Genomic DNA, 19,026 nt, shown 5'->3' on the forward strand with positions numbered 1-19,026 from the left:
CTAAATTTAACATTTTATCTCAGAAGCAACAATTGCAATTTGGGGCACACACACAGACTGGGTGGTCTTTAGTATAGCCAAAGAACAAAGAGATGTTTGGGGGTTTTATGAAAAGGAGAATTGTTTTGAAACATACTTCATTGGACCTAGTAAGGTTTTGGGGATGGCAAGCGCTGACTGGTGAGTGAAGGTGGTGGGTAAAACTAGTCTTAGAGTTGCAGCAAGTTGTTTCAGTAGCCATTAGATACTAGTTTCAGGTTACAACAGGCAGTTTCAGCAGCCAAGCTTGTGGAAAATTTACTTCTTGGAGCGATGTTATGTGTCCCAAGTGCTTTTTCCCCCAAACCATTGACTCTGATTTAGTTGAGTATGGCAAGAAGGACCCAATCTGTACAATCGACTTTCACAATATATACATATTTAAATTTGTAGGAAAGGATTGGGAAGGATATACATGGTGGCAGAACTGTCTAATTTTCTCTTAATATCAATTCTTTCCCCCTTAAAAAAAATCAACCAAGCACTTGTATTATGGGGGGAGCTGGGGTTGGAGAAGCTGCAAAATGCTCAGCTTAAAAACTACACCGGGCTGGGCGCAGTGGCTCATGCCTGTAATCCCAGCACTTTGGGAGACCGAGACAGGTGGATCACGAGGTCAGGAGATCGAGACCATCCTGGCTAACATGGTGAAACCCCATCTCTACTAAAAAAAATACAAAAAACTAGCCAAGCGTGGTGGCAGGCGCCTGTAGTCCCAGCTGCTCCACACGGAGGCTGAGGCAGGAGAATGGCGTAAACCCGGGAGGTGGAGCTTGCAGTGAGCTGAGATCTGGCCACTGCACTCCAGCCTGGGCGACACAGCAAGACTCCGTCTCAAAAAAAAAAAAAAAAATTACACTGCACAGCCTCCCTGTGGATAAGGGTGGTCAATTAGAAATAAACTGATATCAGGCTGGGCGCAGTGGCTCACACCTGTAATCCCAGCACTTTAGGAGGCCGAGGTGGGCGGATCACCTGAGGTCGGGAGTTTGAGACCAGCCTGGCCAACATGGTGAAACCCCGTCTCTACTAAAAATACAGAAATTAGCTGGGCATGGTGGTGCACATCTGTATTCCCAGCTACTCGGGAGGCTGAGGCAGGAGAATCACTAGAACCAGGAGGTGGAGGTTGCAGTGAACCAAGATCATGCCACTGCACTCCAGCCTGGGCAACAGAGTGAGACTCCATCTCAAAAAAATAAAAAAAAAATTTTAGAAAAGAAATAAAGCAATATCATACGGTAGGGGGACTTTAGGGAAAGCTCTTTACAGAGAGGCTGATTCATCTGCGAAAAACCATGGTACTGCCCCTCCAGCCTTCTCCTTGTTGCCTAGAATGCAGGCATGATGGCTGGAGCTCCAGGGACAATATTAGTCCATGTGGAGACCTTAAGGATGAAGCCATAAACTGAAAATGGGTTCTTCATGACTAATGAGCATGGGCTCACCATGCTAGCCCTGAAATGCTACGTGCAGACTTCTTTTATGTGAAGAAAACAAATCCTATCTTGTTTAAGCCTATGCTATTTTGGTTTTCTGTTATATGCAATTGAACCTAAACTTAACTGATACACACACCAAACCTCTCTGGAAGTGTAAATGGGACTTTCACACTTTAGTTTCTATGCTATGCTCTTGCTTGCATTTATTATTTTAATCTTTTACAATAGACATGTGTTTGTGTATTACTTGTATAAACATCTGTTTTGGAGTGCCAGCTCCACCACTCCCTAGCTCTGTGACCCTGTGCAGTCAATTTCTTCGAGCCTGTTCCCTCATTTGTAAAATGGGCATGATGATAATAGAACTTATCTCATTTGGTTACTGCAGAGCTTAAATTAGCTAATGTACATAAAATTCTTGGTACGGTGCGTGGCTTATAGCTATTGCTGTACTACATTTTGCTACCACCTAGGCACTGGTGGTGGCAGAACCAATTAGAAAAACCCAGGACATGTTGTTGAGTAAAAAAGCAGGTTGCAAAACTGGCATGGGGATGTGATCCCTTTTGTGAAAAATTATTTTTATGTCTACATCTATATGTATATCTATGCAGATTATACATATAGATGGATATGTATATCCAGAGATGCCTGGAGGGATGGTTGGCCAAATGTTAGTAGTGGTAATTTCTGGGTAGTAGAATTTTTGCTTTATTCTATATGGTTGAAAGATAGCATGTATTAACTTTTAAGCAGGAAAATAAAAAAAAAGAGAGAGAAGGAAACCCCTTTGGAAAACAATGTTCCAGTTCTCATGCCAAGAATCATTAAAGCCTTCGTACCTTTTGACCTATCTCACTCTTGAGAATTGACCTGAGGAAATAATTCAAATGAAGGAAGAAGCCATATCCACAAAAGCATGCACTACGGCAGTATTTATTATAGGGAAATTGAGCAACCATGTAAGTGACTTACATTAGGGTAATGATGATTAAATTATTCACTCATTGGAACATTGTGCAACAATTAGAATAAGATGATGACCATGTAGCAATACGGAAAACTGCTTATGACAAGAGAATTGAAAGGGACAGAATGCAAAATTAGATCTGGGCCAGGGTCACATCTGGGTAAAAATATGGCATGCATTTGGACTGGGACTGGAAGGGAACACAGGCAAATAAAAACAATGTAATTTGTTGGGACCACTGATTAAGGGTAATCCTTTTTTCTTTTTCATTTAGAATTCTGTCCAATATTTCTATTTTGTTATTTGTTTCATAATAATAATTTTAAAATTGGCTTTAAAAATCCCCTCAGGGAGAAGGGGCAACAGGGAGAGAAAGATAAAAGGGAGACCTGGGATTCTCCCAGGAGGCGGTCGTCTGAGTGAGAGAAACTCAGAGGTAATGTACAAGACATGGAAATTAGACTGAGTTCCAACTCAGTCTTCTACCTAGGTGGTCCCAGAGGTTGTATCCCCTTTGCTTTCTGACTTGGCAGTGATCAATCAGATGGACCAAACAGTTGCCAAGGCAGTATTGATGATAAAGCTAGGATCAAGAATGCTTTTCAGGCTGGGTGCGGTGGCTCACGCCTGTAATCCCAGCACGTTAGGAGGCCAACATGGGTGGATCACAAGGTCAAGAGATTGAGACCAGCCTGGTCAACATGGCAAAATCCCATCTCTACTAAAACTACAAAAAAATAGCCGGGTATGGTGGCATACATTTGTAGTCCCAGCTACTCAGGAGGCTGAGGCAAGACAATCACTTGAACCTGGGAGACGGAGGTTGCAGTGAGCCAAGATCAAGCTACTGCATTCCAGCCTGGAGGACAGAGCGAGACTCCGTCTCAAAAAAAAAAAGGAATGCTCTCCAAGTTGGAATCATCTGGAAAAATTGATCATGCTTGCTATTGATGAGGCTGTACAGAAAAGAGCGCTAGCAGGCTGGCAAGAGTGTGAACTGGGCAGGCTTCCTGGAGGGGTAGCCTGGCATTGTGTATCCAAACAAAGGATGTGCAAATCCTTAGAGTCAGCAATTCCACTTCTTGGGATTTATCCTAAACCTAAGAAAATGATCAAACCGCCTTTTTCAGGCAGCCGGGAAGATGGCGGACATTCAGACTGAGTGTGCCTATCAAAAGCAGCCTACCATCTTTCAAAACAAGAAGAGGGTCCTGCTGGGAGAAACTGGCAAGAAGCTCCCGCGGTACTATAAGAAGATAGGTCTGGGCTTCAAGACACCCAAAGAGGCTATTGAGGGCACCTACATTGACAAGAAATGCCCCTTCACTGGTAATGTCTCCATTGAAGGGCGGATACTCTCTGGTGTGGTGACCAAGATGAAGATGCAGGGGACCATTGTCATCTGCCGAGACTACCTCCACTACATCTGCAAGTACAACCACTTCGAGAAGCGCCACAAGAACATGTCTGTGCACCTGTCCCCCTGCTTCAGGGACGTCCAGATTGGTGACATCGTAACAGTGGACAAGTGCCGGCCGCTGAGCAAGACAGTGCACTTCAACGTGCTCAAGGTCACCAAGGCTGCCGGCACCAAGAAGCAGTTCCAGAAGTTCTGAGGCTGGACATCGGCCCGCTCCTCACAATGAAATAAAGTTATTTTCTCTTTCCCCCACCTCCAAAAAAAAAAAGAAAATGATCAAACCAGTGCACAAAAATATTTACATAACATATTCATCACAGAGTTTATATTTATCAAAAATTAAGCAGGGTGCAGTGGCTCACGCCTGTGATCCCAACACTTTGGGAGACCGAGGCGGGAGGCTCACTTGAAGCCAGGAGTTCAAGACCAGCCTGGGTGGCTGGGCGTGGTGGCTCACGCCTGTAATCCCAGCGCTTTTTGGAAGTTGACACAGGTGGATCACAAGGTCAGGAGTTCAAGACCAGTCTGGCCAAGATAGTGAAAAGCCATCTCTACTAAAAATATACAAAAATTATCCGGGCACAGTGGCAGGCACCTGTAATCCCAGCTACTCCGGGAGGCTGAGGCAGGAGAATCAGTTGAACCTGGGCAGCAGAGGTTGCAGTGAGGTGAGATTGCGCCACTGCACTCCAGCCTGGGTGATAAGAGTACAACTCCGTCCCCCCACCCAAAAAAAGACTCGCCTGGACAACATAGTGAGACTGCACCTCTATAAAAAATTTAAAAATTAGCTGGGCACGCTGGTGTGCATCTGTAGTACCAGCTACAAAGGGGTGGAGAGGTAGGAGGATCACTTGAGCCTGGGAGTTTGATGTTGAATTGTTTGAACCTGGGGGGCAGAGGTTGCAGTGAGCCAAGATTGCGCCATTGCACTCCAGCCTGGGTGAGGGAGCAGCAAGACTCCGTCTCAAAAAAAGAAAAAAAAAAAGGAACTGGAGGCTGAGTGCGGTGGCTCACACCTGTAACCCCAGTAATCCCAGCACTTTGGGAGGCCAAGGTGGGAGGATTGCTTGAGCTCAGGAGTTCAAAAGCAACCTGGGTCACATGGCAAAACCCTGTCTCTACAAAAAATTTAAAAATTAGCCAGGTGTGGTGGATCCAGCTACTCAGAAGGCTAAGGTGGGAAGATTGCTTGAGCCTAGGAGGTTGAGGCTGCAGTGAGCCATGACTGTGACACTGCACTCCACTCTAGCCTGGGTGACAGAGATGTCAAAAAGAAAGAAAGAGAAAAGAGAAAGAAAGGGAAAGAAGGGGCCGGGCGCGGTGGCTCACGCCTGTAATCCCAGCACTGTGGGAGGCCGAGGCAGGCGGATCACCTGAGGTCAGGAGTTTAAGACCAGCCTGGCCATGGCGAAACCCCGTCTCTACTAAAAATACAAAAAATTAGCTGGGTGTGGTGGCGCGCACCTGTAATCCCAGCCACTCAGGAAGCTGAGGCAGGAGAATCGCTTGAACCCGGGAGGCAGAGGTTGCAGTGAGCAGAGATCGTGCCATTGCACTGCAGCCTGGGCAACAAGAGTGAAACTCCATCTCAAAAAAAAAAAAAAAAAAAGAAAGAAAGGGAAGGAAGGAAGGAAGGAAGGAGAAAATAAACAAAATGAAACTGGGAAAACATCTTTTGGCATAACCACGCATCAGAACACCATGGAGCCACACTGTGATCCCAACACTGAAAAATTGGATCTAGATATAAATTTACCATGGAAGGACACTGAGTACATATTAGATAAGACAAGAAAGCTCCAAAGCAAGATGTGTATTGTCCCATTTTTGTAAGATTGTGTATCTAAATACATTCATTTGTGTATCAGAAATTCTGCTAAGATACACACCAGAATCTTAACAATAGCTAATCTTTGAATGGTGGGATTACAAACTGAATCAGGCAGTTTAGTCTCAATTATGGTGTGACAACAACTGGAAAGTCTACTGGTCTACAATGGCAGGGGCTAATTTCTCTCTACCGTTCGTGTCTATTGTGGCTGGCTGCTCTGACCATCTTCTTCACCCCGGGACCTAGGCTGACTAAACAGTCTCCATGTGAACATTGCAGGTCACTGCAACAGCTGATGGACCACCCACCGGCTCTTACAACGAGTGTCAGGCACGTTTCGTGGCCCTTCCAGGTTCAACAAGGTAGGGGTATATAACCCTCCCCAGGCCCTCAGGTGAGGCTCAAGCCAAGGTGGGGTAGCAAATATTTTGGACATAATACAATCTACCACACAAGTGATTTCATTCTATTATTTAAAGTTCTTTTCTTTGCAGAAGGGGGTGAGAGGAGAGGTGAGTGGTCTCACGGGCATGATGCCAGCTACAAGGGGCTGGAGAGCTGATGTGGGAAGATCACTTAGCCTAGGAGTTTGAGGCTGCAGTGAGTTGCGATCCTAACATTGCACTCCAGCCTGGGGGACACAGTGAGACCCTCACTCTCCCTACCCCCAAATTTGAGAGGTCTGGACTTTGCCTAATTTAAGAGGCAGACCACCTGACCTTGACCTACAGCAAGGAGAAAACAATGATGGGACAGAAAGTTCTGGATGCTCAGAAGTGTTATGCCAGGCCTCCTACTTACTGCTTATAGGACTTGAGTCGAGTTAGAGAGCCTCCATGAATGTCTCTATCTAAGATGGAAATGAAAAGAGCTGTCCTGTCGACCTCATACTACTCGGCAGCAGGGAGGGGTGGCTCAGTTGGAAGGCTTTCAAATGATCGGTGCTCTACCTGCACGCAGGTTTGGTGCTTCAAGCTGTAACCACATACCCACATGTATTACACGTCCCCAACTTCATCACCAGAGGGGGATGTTCACCCCTTTTACTTGCGTCCATGTAGGGCTGGTGAAAAGATGACAACCCAGGCCCCACTATGGGGGAGGACAAGCCCCTGATGGGTGAGCTATGGAAGGGCTGGGATGTGAAATGAAGGCCCCCCCTTCCCACTTTGTCATGGGACACTGGAAATAGCCGAGTCCCCCTTTCCTCCTGCCCCCAGTCTCCTGCGATGGAAGGCAAGAAATGATTGTAATCAGGGATTCCCAAAAGGGAATGATCATTAGGGCCATCTATGAGCATTGAAAAACTAGATTCCGGCCGGGCGCGGTGGCTCAAGCCTGTAATCCCAGCACTTTGGGAGGCCGAGACGGGCGGATCACGAGGTCAGGAGATCGAGACCATCCTGGCTAACACGGTGAAACCCCGTCTCTACTAAAAAATACAAAAAAAAAAAAAAAAAACTAGCCGGGCGAGGTGGCGGGCGCCTGTAGTCCCAGCTACTTGGGAAGCTGAGGAAGGAGAATGGCTTAAACCTGGGAGGCGGAGCTTGCAGTGAGCTGAGATCGGGCCACTGCACTCCAGCCTGGGTGACAGAGCGAGACTCCGTCTCAAAAAAAAAAAAAAAAAAAACTAGATTCTAGGGCTTCAACTCCAGGAGCTTCTGATTCATCTGGTGAAGCCTAGTCTGAGTCACAGAAGGTGATCTGTGCCACCCCCACTTGGCCCTGGCTCCTACCCAGCTCCTCTGCACAGGCCTTATGAGGTGTCCTGGCAGGGAGGGCCTGGACATCTCAGGTGGCACGAGCCCTGGCAGCTGGGAGAAACTCGAGTGGTCCCAGGTTATCTGATGGTGCACCTGCCTCAGCCCCGTGCTGGCTTCTTGAATGTCAAGATGAGGGGAAGTCTCAGGAAGCAGCTCCCTGAGCAGCACAGGTCACCCCACAGGCTGCCCCAGGGCCAGGCTTTCCAGGACAGCAGGGCCAATGGAGGTGGTAAGAAAAGGGTATTCTCCTGTCCTGCTCCTAGTCTCTCTGAACTAAACATGCTCCTGGCTCCCACGACCCGCCTGCACACCTTGACTGACAAGCCTGGAATTAATCTCTTTACACATCTGTCAACATGGCAGTGAGTGCCTCGAGGGCCAGAACAGGTCTTGTTCCTCCCTGCATGCCCAGTGCAGTCCCTGGCACACCATTTGTGCTTGCTTAATATTTCATGAATAAAGGAGAGCTAGTAACACTTACCATGTTACCACAGGGTCAAGAAAGGACTTATATTCACACCCACTGGGCACATGGGAAGCGCACGTGCTTACCTGAAAGGTGGGGAGGCCCCATTCTTAGTCACTCAGCTAAAGGCTGAGCTTAGCATGCCTCATTTGGCAGTGGTACTGGATTACTTCTGGCATCATGGTACCCTGTGACGTAAGGTATGAAACTTATGGAGCCTCTTCCCAGGAAAATGCCCCTCCCCACTCCGTCTGTCTCATACATATAACATACAACTTCTAGGTTAAGAGTATCACCCCTTCACGAGGCACAATGACTCACATCTGTATCCCAGCACTTTGGGAGGCCAAGATGGGAGGATCGCTTGAGCCCAGGAGTTTGAGGCCAGCCTGGGAAACATAGGGAGACCCTATCTCTACACAAACTTAAACAATTAGCCAGGCATGGTGGTGCACACCTGTAGTCTCAGCTACTTGGGAGGCTGAGGTGGGAGGATCGCTTGAACCTGAAAGGTCACAACTGCAGTGAGCTGTGGTCATACCATGGCATTCCAGCTTCAGTGACAGTGAGGCCCTGTCTCAAAAAAAAAAAAAAAGTATCAGCCCTTTAAAAACTGAAAAGCTCTTTTTTAATGGAGAAAGGCTGAAATTATCTATGATTGTATGTAGTTAATGAATTTATTTATTTATTTAAGACGGAGTCTCACTGTCACAGGCTGGAGTGCAGTGGCACAATCTCAGCTCACCGCAACCTCCGCCTCCCAGGTTCAAGCGATTCTCCTGCCTCAGCCTCTCAAGTAGCTGGGACTACAGGTGCGTGCCACCATGCCCGGCTAATTTTTGTACTTTTGGGGGGTGGGGGGGTAGAGAAGGGGTTTTGCCATGTTGGCCAGGCAGGTCTTGAACTCTTGACCTCAAATGATCCACCTGCCTCGGCCTCACAAAGTGCTGGGATTACAGGCGTGAGTCACTGTGCCTGGCCTGATGTCTACAACTTATAAATTATTCAGAAAAAAAAATTATACACACATATTTATCTAAAGATGAAGTAAGTGTGGCCAAAAATTAACAATTGATTAATCTATAGGGTGACCACGAAGTCTGGAAACATTTTATTTGTTGGAGACAGTCTTGCTATGTTGCCTAGGCTGGTTTCAAACTCTTGGGCTCAAGTGATTCTCCCGTCTTGGCCTCCCAAAGTGCCGGAATTATAGGCATGAGCCACCCCGTCTGGCCTACCATATTTTTCAATAGATTGAAGATGTTCTTGATGGCATTATGAATATTTGCCTATTTCCAGACTTTACAGATACATAATAGACAAAGGATATATAGCCTCCATTGAACTATTCTTTCATCTTTTCTGTAGGTCTGAAATCATTCAAAATAAAATATAGTGAGTGCGGAAAGGAATCTCAGCCCTAGGCTAACCTTCTAGTCCCAAAATCAGGATTCCACACTCTGGGAAAGAGCTCAAAGGAGAGGACCACAGTCAAGGCAGGCTCCAGATGTGTTTATTAGGCTATTTAATAGAACCATGTGACCATTTCTGTAGGTAAAAGGACAAAGGAGAATTACGAACACTTTGGGTCTTTCAGGAATTCTCTCCCCTTTCTCTGGGCAACTCCACCCACCTTCACTCTCAAAGGCAAGGCACAGTGGGAAGGAAGTGGGTGAGGGGACTCAGGAGAGTCTGTGTGGCTCCTACCACCCCAAATTTATTCTGGTTTCCCGAAGATAAGAGGCAAGGCTTGCTCTGATCTTTTCCAGTTCTCAGAGTCCAGCAGGCCACTGTGCTGGACACATACATGGATCCACCAACATACATCAGTCCTTCTGTGTTCTCTCCTGCATGGTAGAGGCTGGAAGCCTAAGAACTATATTCCTCAGAATTTCCTGCCAGCCAGGATTTGCTTTAAAGTCCACTAATGAGAGGCACTTCTAGAAACCATGATTCCTTTTCCAGCAGTAGCAGACAGTAGGCATGAGTTTTGGAGCATCTTCTGAGCATTTTCCTGTACATCATCTGCTTTTGTGCAGCTGGAAGCTAAGACCATCAGCAGGAGTTTTCTGTGCCTCCTGCACGTTGCTGATTTCTGACAGTTGCTACTGGCTTTCTCCAATTTTCACTTCTCTATCCCTTTCAGTGGTTGTATAAATACTTCATTCCTATAGTAGATCCCTTCCTGCTGATATGAATAATACCTGGAGGGGACATGGTTTTCCTGACTCATCCAGCTGTCGTAGGACCTTACTCCAAAGGAAGGAAGGCTTCTCTTGGGGAGGTAATTTCCTGTAGAAAGATTTCCAAACACTGTTCATTATTTAATGCCAAAAAGGTAAACAGAAGCTGATGTGGGTGGTAAGCAATTCCCAGCCATGGAACACATGCTGGCCTGTGAGTCCTGAGATGCTGAATGGGATGCCAGTTCCCCGACCAGAAATGTCCTCCCATCTACCTCACTGCTGCCATTCCCCTGGGGATGCCGGGGGCAATGACCACATGGAACAGAGATGGCACCTGACAATGGAGAAGAGATGTCTGAAGAACCGACCCAGCCCTCAAAACCCACCTGGCGTTACCCTGGAACACAGGAACATTTGGTCATCCTCCTGGCACAGGGGAGGGGGTTCTCTGCTGCCAGGCCTCTTGGAGCTGAGGCAGGAGGGTCAGCAAGAGAGAGTCCAGCACAGCCAGACCCTCCCAGGAACACCGAAGACCCCTGGAAAACCAAGAGGCCTGAAGGTGACTACTTCATCTTACCAATTTCAAGCCATCCCCCAGCAGGGCCAAGCCCCCAGCACCCGCAGGCCCCTCCTTACCAGTCAGTCTTTCTCACTTCTCCTGGGTCTGTGGAGAGCTGTAGTCAGGGCTCCCTGGGATGCCTCAGCCCCCTCTGCCTGGCACCCCCCAACACACCTGTGATCCAGCTGCAGTAGGCCCTGCTCCAGCAGCTCCTGCACCTCCTTGTTCGCTCCAAACACGTCACACAGGGTCAGCTGGGGCTCAAACTGCTGCCAATGCTGGGGAAGCCAAAGGGTCAGAGATGGGGACCTGGCCTGGCTACTCTGGGCCACGTAGTTGGGGTGTGGAGAGAAGTGGGGGAGGGTCCAGTCCAGCATGGAGATCTCAGCAGCTGACATGCATGAAACCAGAACCAGGCCAATGGGCCAGCAGGGAGGAGGGCACCTTCGCTCCTATTCCACTGAGGCAGGAACCCAGCTTCTAGCCAGGCCAGGCCTTCCTCTATTCCTCCTCTCTTCCCTCCCCTCTCAGCCAGCTCCAGCCAGGGCTTTATGGCTCTGACTCTATCCAGAGAAGCTCTGGGTTTGCTTGATCATTATCTACTGTGCTTCCTATGAGAGGTTTCAGTGCTCCTTAAAAACAAGTGGAAACCTTTTATCTATCTATTGCTTCACAGAGCTCAGAAAATTGAGGCTGAGAGAGGTGAAAGGATTTGTGTCCAAGTTGCAGTAAAATGGGGGCTGGAACTTGGGTCACTGCAGCCCTGGTCTCGGGTTCTTAGCTATGCGCCACTGCTCACTGCTTCCGCCCATCAGGCCTCGGCTGGACCCAGGCCCCACTTCTAGCTGCCAATCTCACAGAAATTGGAGGTGTATGTGTGTCGGGGGGTGGAAGGGAGGGGGCACTGATTCTGCAAGACTTAGGAGGGAGTTGTGTGCAAGAATCCCAACTCCTTACCTGGTGAGTGATCCCCACATCGGTGCGTAGCCCCAGGGCCAAAACTTCCTCCAGCCTCAAAGAAAAATCATCAAGGAGTCTTAGATAGGAGGCCTGTGCGCCTCCCATTCTCCAGATTCCTCACTGGGATGCATTTAGAGGTTAACAGGGACCATACAGCATGTGGCAGGGCAGGGGCCAGGGCAAGGCAGGAAATAAAAGATGTACAAATAGAGGTGGTCCTGGGGTGTGGGGACCCTGGGGGAGAGCCCTGTGCCCTTGGATGCTCACAGCTCCAGCCTGCCCAGGGGGACACGCTTCCGGGTGCCATGGCCGAACATCATCACCTCCTTCATCCAGTTGTCAGGCTCCAGTGTCTGGATGCGAGCCTCCCGGGTGTGGCTTCCAGCCCCCTGGGGCATAAATCGCCCATGGGCCCCTGACAACATCAACAACCATCCCCACATTAATGGCTGTTAATACTATGTGCTTACCAGATTTAAATCATGTGCTCCCTAGAGCAACTGCCTCTAACACACTGGAAGTGTAAATTCTTTTTATTTTTTTTTTTGAGATAGTATCTCACTATGCTGCCCAGGCTGGTCTTGGACCCCTGGGGTCAAACGATCTTCCCACCTCAGCTTCCCAAGTAGCTCGGATTAGAGGCACGCGACACCAGGCCCTTTTCTCTTTTTTCTTTTTAAATCATCTATCCCAAAATGCCAAGACATATAAATTCTTGGGCTCTCCTCCAGCCCTGTCCAGTTGGAAATTCTGGAGGTGGGGCCCAGCAGCCTGGGTTTTAACAAGCCCTCTAAGAGATTCTCACACACACTAAAGGCTGAGAACCGCAGTGCAAGGTGCGACATTAAGCCCCTTATAATTCATGCTCAACAGTTCTATAGGGAGGTATTATTTTTTGCCACATTTTACATATGAGAAAATACAGGCTTGGAGAGGTTAATGTGGCCCAAGATCACACAGCCACGACACTCCTCTCCTGAGTCATTCTTTCTGTAGTTCACAGGACTTACCAGGCCCAATGCCAAGGTACTGACCACACTGCCAGTAAGTCCAATTGTGGGTACTGAGCGCCCCCTGCGGGGAGGGAGGAAATAGTGCAGAGTGAAGAGGGCGGGTCTAGTTTCTGCTCAGGTAAGGGGCCCCAGGTTAGAATGTCCCACCATCTCAGGCCTGAGAGCACCCAGTCAGGATCCTTCTCTTCAGAAGGTCACAATGCCCCAGTCACACTGCAGTCTGCTCATCCTCCACCTCCAGCCACCTACAGGAATGTAAGTTTGCCAGAACTTACATTCCGGGCAAAGTTGGAGACCTCATACTGGCGGAAGCCAGCCTCCCGAAGGACAGCCCGGCCCCTCTGGTACATCTCGGCTGCAAGCTCCGAGTCAGGGGCTGGAAGGGTACCCTGCTGCACCTGGGCGAAGAGTGCGGTGCCCCGTTCCAGGGACAGCTGGTAGAGGGAGAGGTGGTCGTCACAGTGGTGCAGCAGTTCCTGTAGCTGCCCAAGCCACGGCCCCACCTGCTGGGCCGGCAGCCCCAGCATGAAGTCCACAGACACTCGCCCGGGAAAGAGGCGCCGGGCCTCTGCCAGCGTCCGCAGAGCATCGCGGGCCGAGTGCGTCCGTCCCAGCAGCCGGAGCTCAGTGTTATCTAGGGACTGGGAAAAGAGGGTAGGTGTAAGCATATCAGCAGCTCAGAGAGCGAAAAGAACGCTCCACCCCATTGTAGACATGGAAACAGGGAGAACACAGCATGTGGCAGGCAGCTGGAAGGCAGGAGCTGGAAGGCTGGCACCAAGAGCTGCCGTTCACAGAAGGGTTGTTATGTGCCAAGCACCTTTACGTAGTGTCTGATTTAATCTTTGTAACCTCCTTTGTAACCCTCCAGTATTAGTTCTATTTTACAGATGAGAAAACTGAGGTTCAGAGGTGTTAAGCAACTTGCCCAAGGCCATACAGTTGCAAAGTTCGACCTGGAATTTAGGACTGTTCGACTCCAAAATCAACAGTCTTTATTTACTTTACTTTACATTTTTAAATAATTCTAGCCTATAGAAAAGTTGAAAGAAAATCACAAAAAAAAAACCTTCATCTAGATTCACCATTTGTCCAGATTTCTTTTTAAACATACATACATGTGATTATGACGAATCATAGTAAGTTATAAACTAGCACTGTCCAAAAGAACTTTCTGTAATGGTGGAAATGTTCGGTATCTGTATTGTCCAATATGAAAGGTAGTAGCCACATGTGGTTATTTAAATTTAAGCGAATTAAACTTAACTTACCACATTTCAAATGCTCACTAGTTTGTGGCTAGTGGCCACTATATTGAATAGCAGTTATAGATATTATACTCCCTTATCTCTAAATACTTAGGTGTGTATTTCCTAAAGAACAAGGACACTGTCTTACATAACCGCAGTCCAATTACAGAGTTCAGGGAATGCAACATTGACACAACACCATTACATAATACAGTCATATTCAAATTTGGCTAATGGTCCCAATAACATCTACTGTAGTAATTTCCTCCTTCCTCCCCAGTCAGGGGCCACACATTGTATTCAGCTGTCTCTTTTGTCTCTTTTAGATTCTCAGCCTTTGTCTCTCATGACATTGACATTTTTGAAGAATACAGGCCAGTTGTTTAAAATGCATAATTTAATGAATTTAAATAAATTATGTATGATTATTATAATTATTTAAATGAATTATTTAAAATGAATAATTTCTAGAGATTGGCTGTATAACACTGCTTATAGTTAACAGTGCTGTACATTTAAAAAATCTATTAAGAGGGTAGATCTCATGCTGTCTGTTCTTACCACAATAATTTTGTAAAAGTCTCTTAATTCAGGGTTTCCTGATGTTTCCTCACAATTAGATTCAAGATATGCACTTTGGGGTAAGCATATCTTAGAAGTGATGTGTTTCTCTCAGTACCCATCAGAACAAAGCCCACAACCCAGAAGTCCTATGGAAATATCAGAGCTCAACCTGAGAGGACTAGGTTTCTCCCTACTTAAAAACCTTCAATGGCTACCTATCATTACTAGGACAAAACCCAGACTCCTTAGTAGGCATCAAAGGTTTTGGACTTTACCTTGCAGCCTTGTCTCCAGCCTCTCCAGTCACAAGGAATGACTCACAGCTCCCCCAAAACATGCCAGGCTCTTCCATGTCCTGTGTTGCTTCCCCCACACCCCCTCACCTGGTGAACTCCTCTTCATTCAAACATCATCTCCTCCAGAAAAGTTTCAGTGATTTCATCAGCATGACCTCCCTTCAGGCTGTACTCTGGAAGCCTTTTATAGAGACCCCCTTTACAGGTGGCATTTACCATGCTGCAATAATCTGGCTACATGTCTGCATCCCCCGTGTCTCCAGTCATGTAGCAAATCCTTTTTGACCACCTACTATGTGCCAGGCACTATGGTGGGTGCTTGAAATAGAAAAGCCACACCTGATCCTTTCTCATGAAGTTTGTGGTCTATGACAGCAGCAGACAATTAAGGAGTTACAAAAGTGTCACACTAGGCCCTACTGTGTCCCTGGCACCCAGAATGTGCTCAATCAATGTCTGTCCAATGAATGAATGTGACCAAAGAGGAGATAGCACTGAAGGGCAGGGTGCACTGGGATGGGCTGGGTGCCATGGGTTACCTGGAGGCCTATGGACAACCTGTTGACCCCTGCTGCCCCAAACTCTGCCAGTCTGGAGCCTGGAGTTGAAGTGGGATTAGCCTCCAACGTGACTTCCGAGTCTGCAGGCAGGTGGGCTGTCTGTGCCACAGCCTCCAGGACAGCAGCTACCGTGTGGGGACTGGCTAGACTGGGAGTCCCCCCACCAAAGAACACAGACTCCACCCTGGGGAAAGATGGAGAAATGAGACCTGGGGGAGCCCTCGGGGATGCCTGCACCTATCCCCCACCACTCCTCCAAATAATTCCCAAAACGCTGCCTACAGCCCCCACTACCCACCGTTGCACCCCGCTGAGCCTCAGCAGCGTCTGCGCTTCGGTCACCAGACACTTCTGCATGGCAGCCTCCTCTACGCCGCGAGGGATGTACTTGTTGAAGTTACAGTAACTGCAGCGCTTCTCGCAGTAAGGCCACTGGGGGCAGTGGGTGCAGGTGCACGGTGAGAGCTGCCCTGGCCACTTCCAGGGTTTAGTCGCACACATCCCCAATCCCATCCCCACCCCCATCCCGAGGTCCTTCCACAGTAGCTAGGACATCTAAGCCACACAACTCCCCGAGGCAGTCGCACTGGGGTTATTATATCCACTTCAATGTGAGAAAACTGAGGCTCACTCCTTTGTTACACTGCCTCTTCCAACCAGCAGACGTCAGGAAGGAACGCAATCCAAGCTCTTTCTGGGATCAAAGAATTTTCATACAATTTTCCTACGGGCCATTTTCCCAGCTACCGAATCAGAACACGGCTCTTAAAAAAATTTGTCTTGCTAAGAGGAAAATTGTTGTGAAATTTGAACCATTTGGTCAGTCACCGAGCTGGTGAGAAGCAGACTTCAGGTTTCTGTACCAAGTCATTTCCCTGCCAAGGCACGGGGTCCCATCCCAGACCTCGTACGGGGACACGGAAACACGGCAGGCGGGTTCATAGGGTGACAAGCCGCCACCTGGGTTTTGGACCGCCACGGTCACGGCCACCGCTGCGGCCACACACCGCGGGCTCCGCCCCCGCCCTTACTCACGTGTACGTAAAGCGCCGCGCGCCGGCCCGCAGGCTCAGGACTCAGGGACCCTCCTGCGCCCTCCACGCGGCGGCGCCTCTGGGCCGCTCTGGCGGCTGCCGCCCAGCCGCGGGCCCGGGCTCTGGGGAGCGCCATGGCGCCCAGCGCGGCGCGGGGCACAGACCCGAGTAAGAGACGCGCGCAGGGCTCACTGTGAGTCCGGAGCCGGCGGAAGGAAGAGGGGCTGCGTGACCACGCGCGGAGAGGGCCCGGGCCCGGGGCTGCGGCGCCACCTGTCGGGCGCCCGGGGGCTCACCGCGGCCGCCTGTCGGTTCTTTCCCCAGCCCGCGGGGCGGGCTGCCTGCCTTTTGGCACCATGTGCCCGGGCGAGTTCCCGGACCTATCCAGGAGCTCTTAGTTCAGTCAATTACTTGACATTTGACGTGCCTGGCTCAGAACTGGGCGCTGGGGACATCTAGGTGCACAAAGTCAGGTTGCATTCTGACAGGAGAGAGGTAAGCCAACCGGCCAGGACAGGCAAGGCTTAATTAATTCCTTGCCTGCTGGACACCAGAGCCGTGCGCCCAGTGCTGTGAGGTCATCTGTTGTAAGAGTGTGGGAGTCAGTAGGGGAGAAGAGGCACTTGGGCTAGATCTTCCTTTTAATTTCATTTAAAAATATTTGGGAGAGGGGAGGTCTTGAACTCCTTGGCCTCAAGCGATCCTGCTGCCTCAGTATCCGGAGTAACCAAGGATGGTACTGGCATGAGCCACCACCAGGGCTATGCGCTGGATCTTGGAGGAGCAGAAAATCCCAGGGGCAATTGGCTTGGCCGGGAGAGTAGACCGTTTTGGGTCGGGGCAACCCAAGCATCTGGAGGTGTACGTGCTGGGAGGACAGTCAGATGGTGTGTGCAGGAGAGACAGCACAGGGGAAGGCCTGGGGAAGCAGGCACCTGAAGAACTGTCCCACAAAGCAGAAACATCATGGGCTTCAGAGGCAGGCCGTGCAGGACAGTTCTCCCAGTGGCCTTGAACTGACCTGGGTCTCCCCTCCTTTCTTGCTTGTAGTTCTCAAGAATAACTGTAAATGCCTGTAATCCCAGCACTTTGGGAGGCCGAGGCGGGCAGATCACTTGAGATCACAAGTTCAAGACCAGCCTACCCAACATGCTGAAACCCCGTTTCTACCAAAAATACAAAAATTATCCAGGCGTGGTGGTGGGCACCTGTAATCCCAGCTACACAGGAGGCTGAGCAGGGAGAATCCCTCGAACCTGGGAGGCAGAGGTTGCAGTGAGCTGAGACAATGCCACTGCACTCCAGCCTGGGTGACGAAGCAAGACTCTGTCTCAATAAATAAATAAATAAAACTGTAGAGTGTGCAGAGAATGCAACATCCTGAGGGAAGGAAGGTCTGGCCAGCACAGCCATGCTCTGTTCCAGTCCCCCTAGAAAAAGGATGTCCTTCAGCACTTCAGCCCAACATGTCACATGGCCTCAGGGTATAAAACCCAGGGCGGAAGCCGGGTGAGGTGGCTCACTCCTGTAATACCAGCACGTTGGGAGTCCAATGAGGGCAGATCACAATGTCAGGAGATTGAGACCATCCTGGCTAACACAGTGAAACCCCGTGTCTACTAAAAATACAAAAAACTAGCCAGGCGTGGTGGTGCGCACCTTGCGCACCTGTAGTCCCAGCTACCCGGGAGGCTGAGGCTGGAGAATTGCTTGAACCTGGGAGGCCGAAGTTGCAGTGAGCCCAGATCGTGCCACTGCACTCCAGCCTGGGAGACAGAGTGAGACTCTGTATCAAACAAACAAACAAAAAACAGGGCAGGCTGGTTTCTGGCGTCCCTCAGCTTCAGTACAAGTCTGGCTGGCTGGGCGTATTGGCACACACCTGTTATCACAACACTTTGGGAGGCCGAGGCGGGTGGATCACATGAGGTCAGAAGTTCAAGACCAGCCTGGCCAACATGGCGAAACTCTGTCTCTACTAAAAAAAAAAATAAAATAAAAAAATAGCTGGACATGGTAGTGCATGCCTGTAATCCCAGCTACTAGGGAGGCTGAGGCAGGAAAATTGCCTGAATCCCGGGGTTCACAGCCTCGGTAAAAGAGCGAGACTCCATCTCAAAACAAACAAACAAACCAACAAAAAAAAGTCGGGCATGCGCAGACGACAGTCCATCCCCCATCTGCCTCAGCAGTTTTTCTGAGCCTTAGGGGTCCAGCTCCAAATGAATCCCAGCCTTCTGCTGTCCCTTACTGTCTACCTATAGGTAATAAACACACTGCATGTCCCTTGCGTTTACCTCACTGGACTCAGCGTTATGTAACTTGTGGGTGTTCACCTCACTGGACTTTGACAAGTTCATAACCAGTGTGCAGTGAACCTGCTTAACAGACAGCTGGGTTCTGATCCAGCTGTGCGACCTTGAGCAAGATACTGAACCTCCCTGAGTTTCTGTTGGGTCATTCGTGAAGTGGGACCAATGGCTACTTGATAGGATTGTTGGGAAGATTTGGAGAGAAAATAATGTGAAAATACCTAGCCTAGAGACTGGTACTGAAAGTACCTTAAACCTATGTTCATTGCTGAAAAAGTTAAGAGGAGGCTGCTGCTGCTTTGGGCAGGCACGCTGGGAAGTAAGGGGGCAGGCATGCTGGGAGGTAAGGGGGCAGGCA

General features: G+C 49.1%; 2 protein-coding genes across 3 annotated transcripts; one reads left to right on the forward strand and one right to left on the reverse strand.

Moving 5' to 3' along the window:
• Nucleotides 1-3,593: 3,593 nt before the first annotated feature.
• On the forward strand, nucleotides 3,594-4,067 carry LOC111537576 (40S ribosomal protein S11-like). Its single transcript, XM_023204456.1, has one exon. It carries the CDS (start codon nucleotides 3,594-3,596, stop codon nucleotides 4,065-4,067), a length of 474 nt encoding a protein of 157 aa, XP_023060224.1.
• Nucleotides 4,068-9,431: 5,364 nt separating this feature from the next.
• Nucleotides 9,432-17,532, reverse strand: RSAD1 (radical S-adenosyl methionine domain containing 1). 2 transcript variants are annotated; one of them, XM_023204454.3, is made up of 10 exons: nucleotides 16,358-17,532; nucleotides 15,621-15,754; nucleotides 15,302-15,506; nucleotides 12,928-13,293; nucleotides 12,650-12,713; nucleotides 11,907-12,054; nucleotides 11,637-11,691; nucleotides 10,854-10,957; nucleotides 10,507-10,656; nucleotides 9,432-10,226 (listed from the first exon to the last, which is right to left on the reverse strand). In XM_023204454.3, exons 1-9 carry the CDS (start codon nucleotides 16,490-16,492, stop codon nucleotides 10,539-10,541), a joined length of 1,329 nt encoding a protein of 442 aa, XP_023060222.1. In that variant the 5' UTR covers nucleotides 16,493-17,532; the 3' UTR covers nucleotides 9,432-10,226; nucleotides 10,507-10,538. The 2 variants fall into 2 exon arrangements, with proteins under 2 accessions (XP_023060222.1, XP_023060223.1); XM_023204455.3 differs by lacking the exon at nucleotides 9,432-10,226 and having other exon boundaries at nucleotides 10,504-10,656; nucleotides 10,757-10,957.
• Nucleotides 17,533-19,026: the final 1,494 nt, after the last annotated feature.

This window comes from Piliocolobus tephrosceles, chromosome 16 (assembly GCF_002776525.5).
Source record: "Piliocolobus tephrosceles isolate RC106 chromosome 16, ASM277652v3, whole genome shotgun sequence".
Lineage (NCBI taxonomy): Eukaryota > Metazoa > Chordata > Mammalia > Primates > Cercopithecidae > Piliocolobus > Piliocolobus tephrosceles.

Bases quoted from the DNA above. Each gene is read 5' to 3' on its own strand.
- RSAD1 (XM_023204454.3), bottom strand. From the start codon at position 16,492: ATGGCGCTCCCCAGAGCCCGGGCCCGCGGCTGGGCGGCAGCCGCCAGA. The intron at 12,055-12,649 runs GTAAGTCCTGTG...TGATGTTGTCAG, and splicing joins GTACCTTGGCATTGGGCCTG to GGGCCCATGGGCGATTTATG. The intron at 10,958-11,636 runs GTAAGGAGTTGG...TGGCTTCCCCAG, and splicing joins ATGTGGGGATCACTCACCAG to CATTGGCAGCAGTTTGAGCC.
- LOC111537576 (XM_023204456.1), top strand. From the start codon at position 3,594: ATGGCGGACATTCAGACTGAGTGTGCCTATCAAAAGCAGCCTACCATC.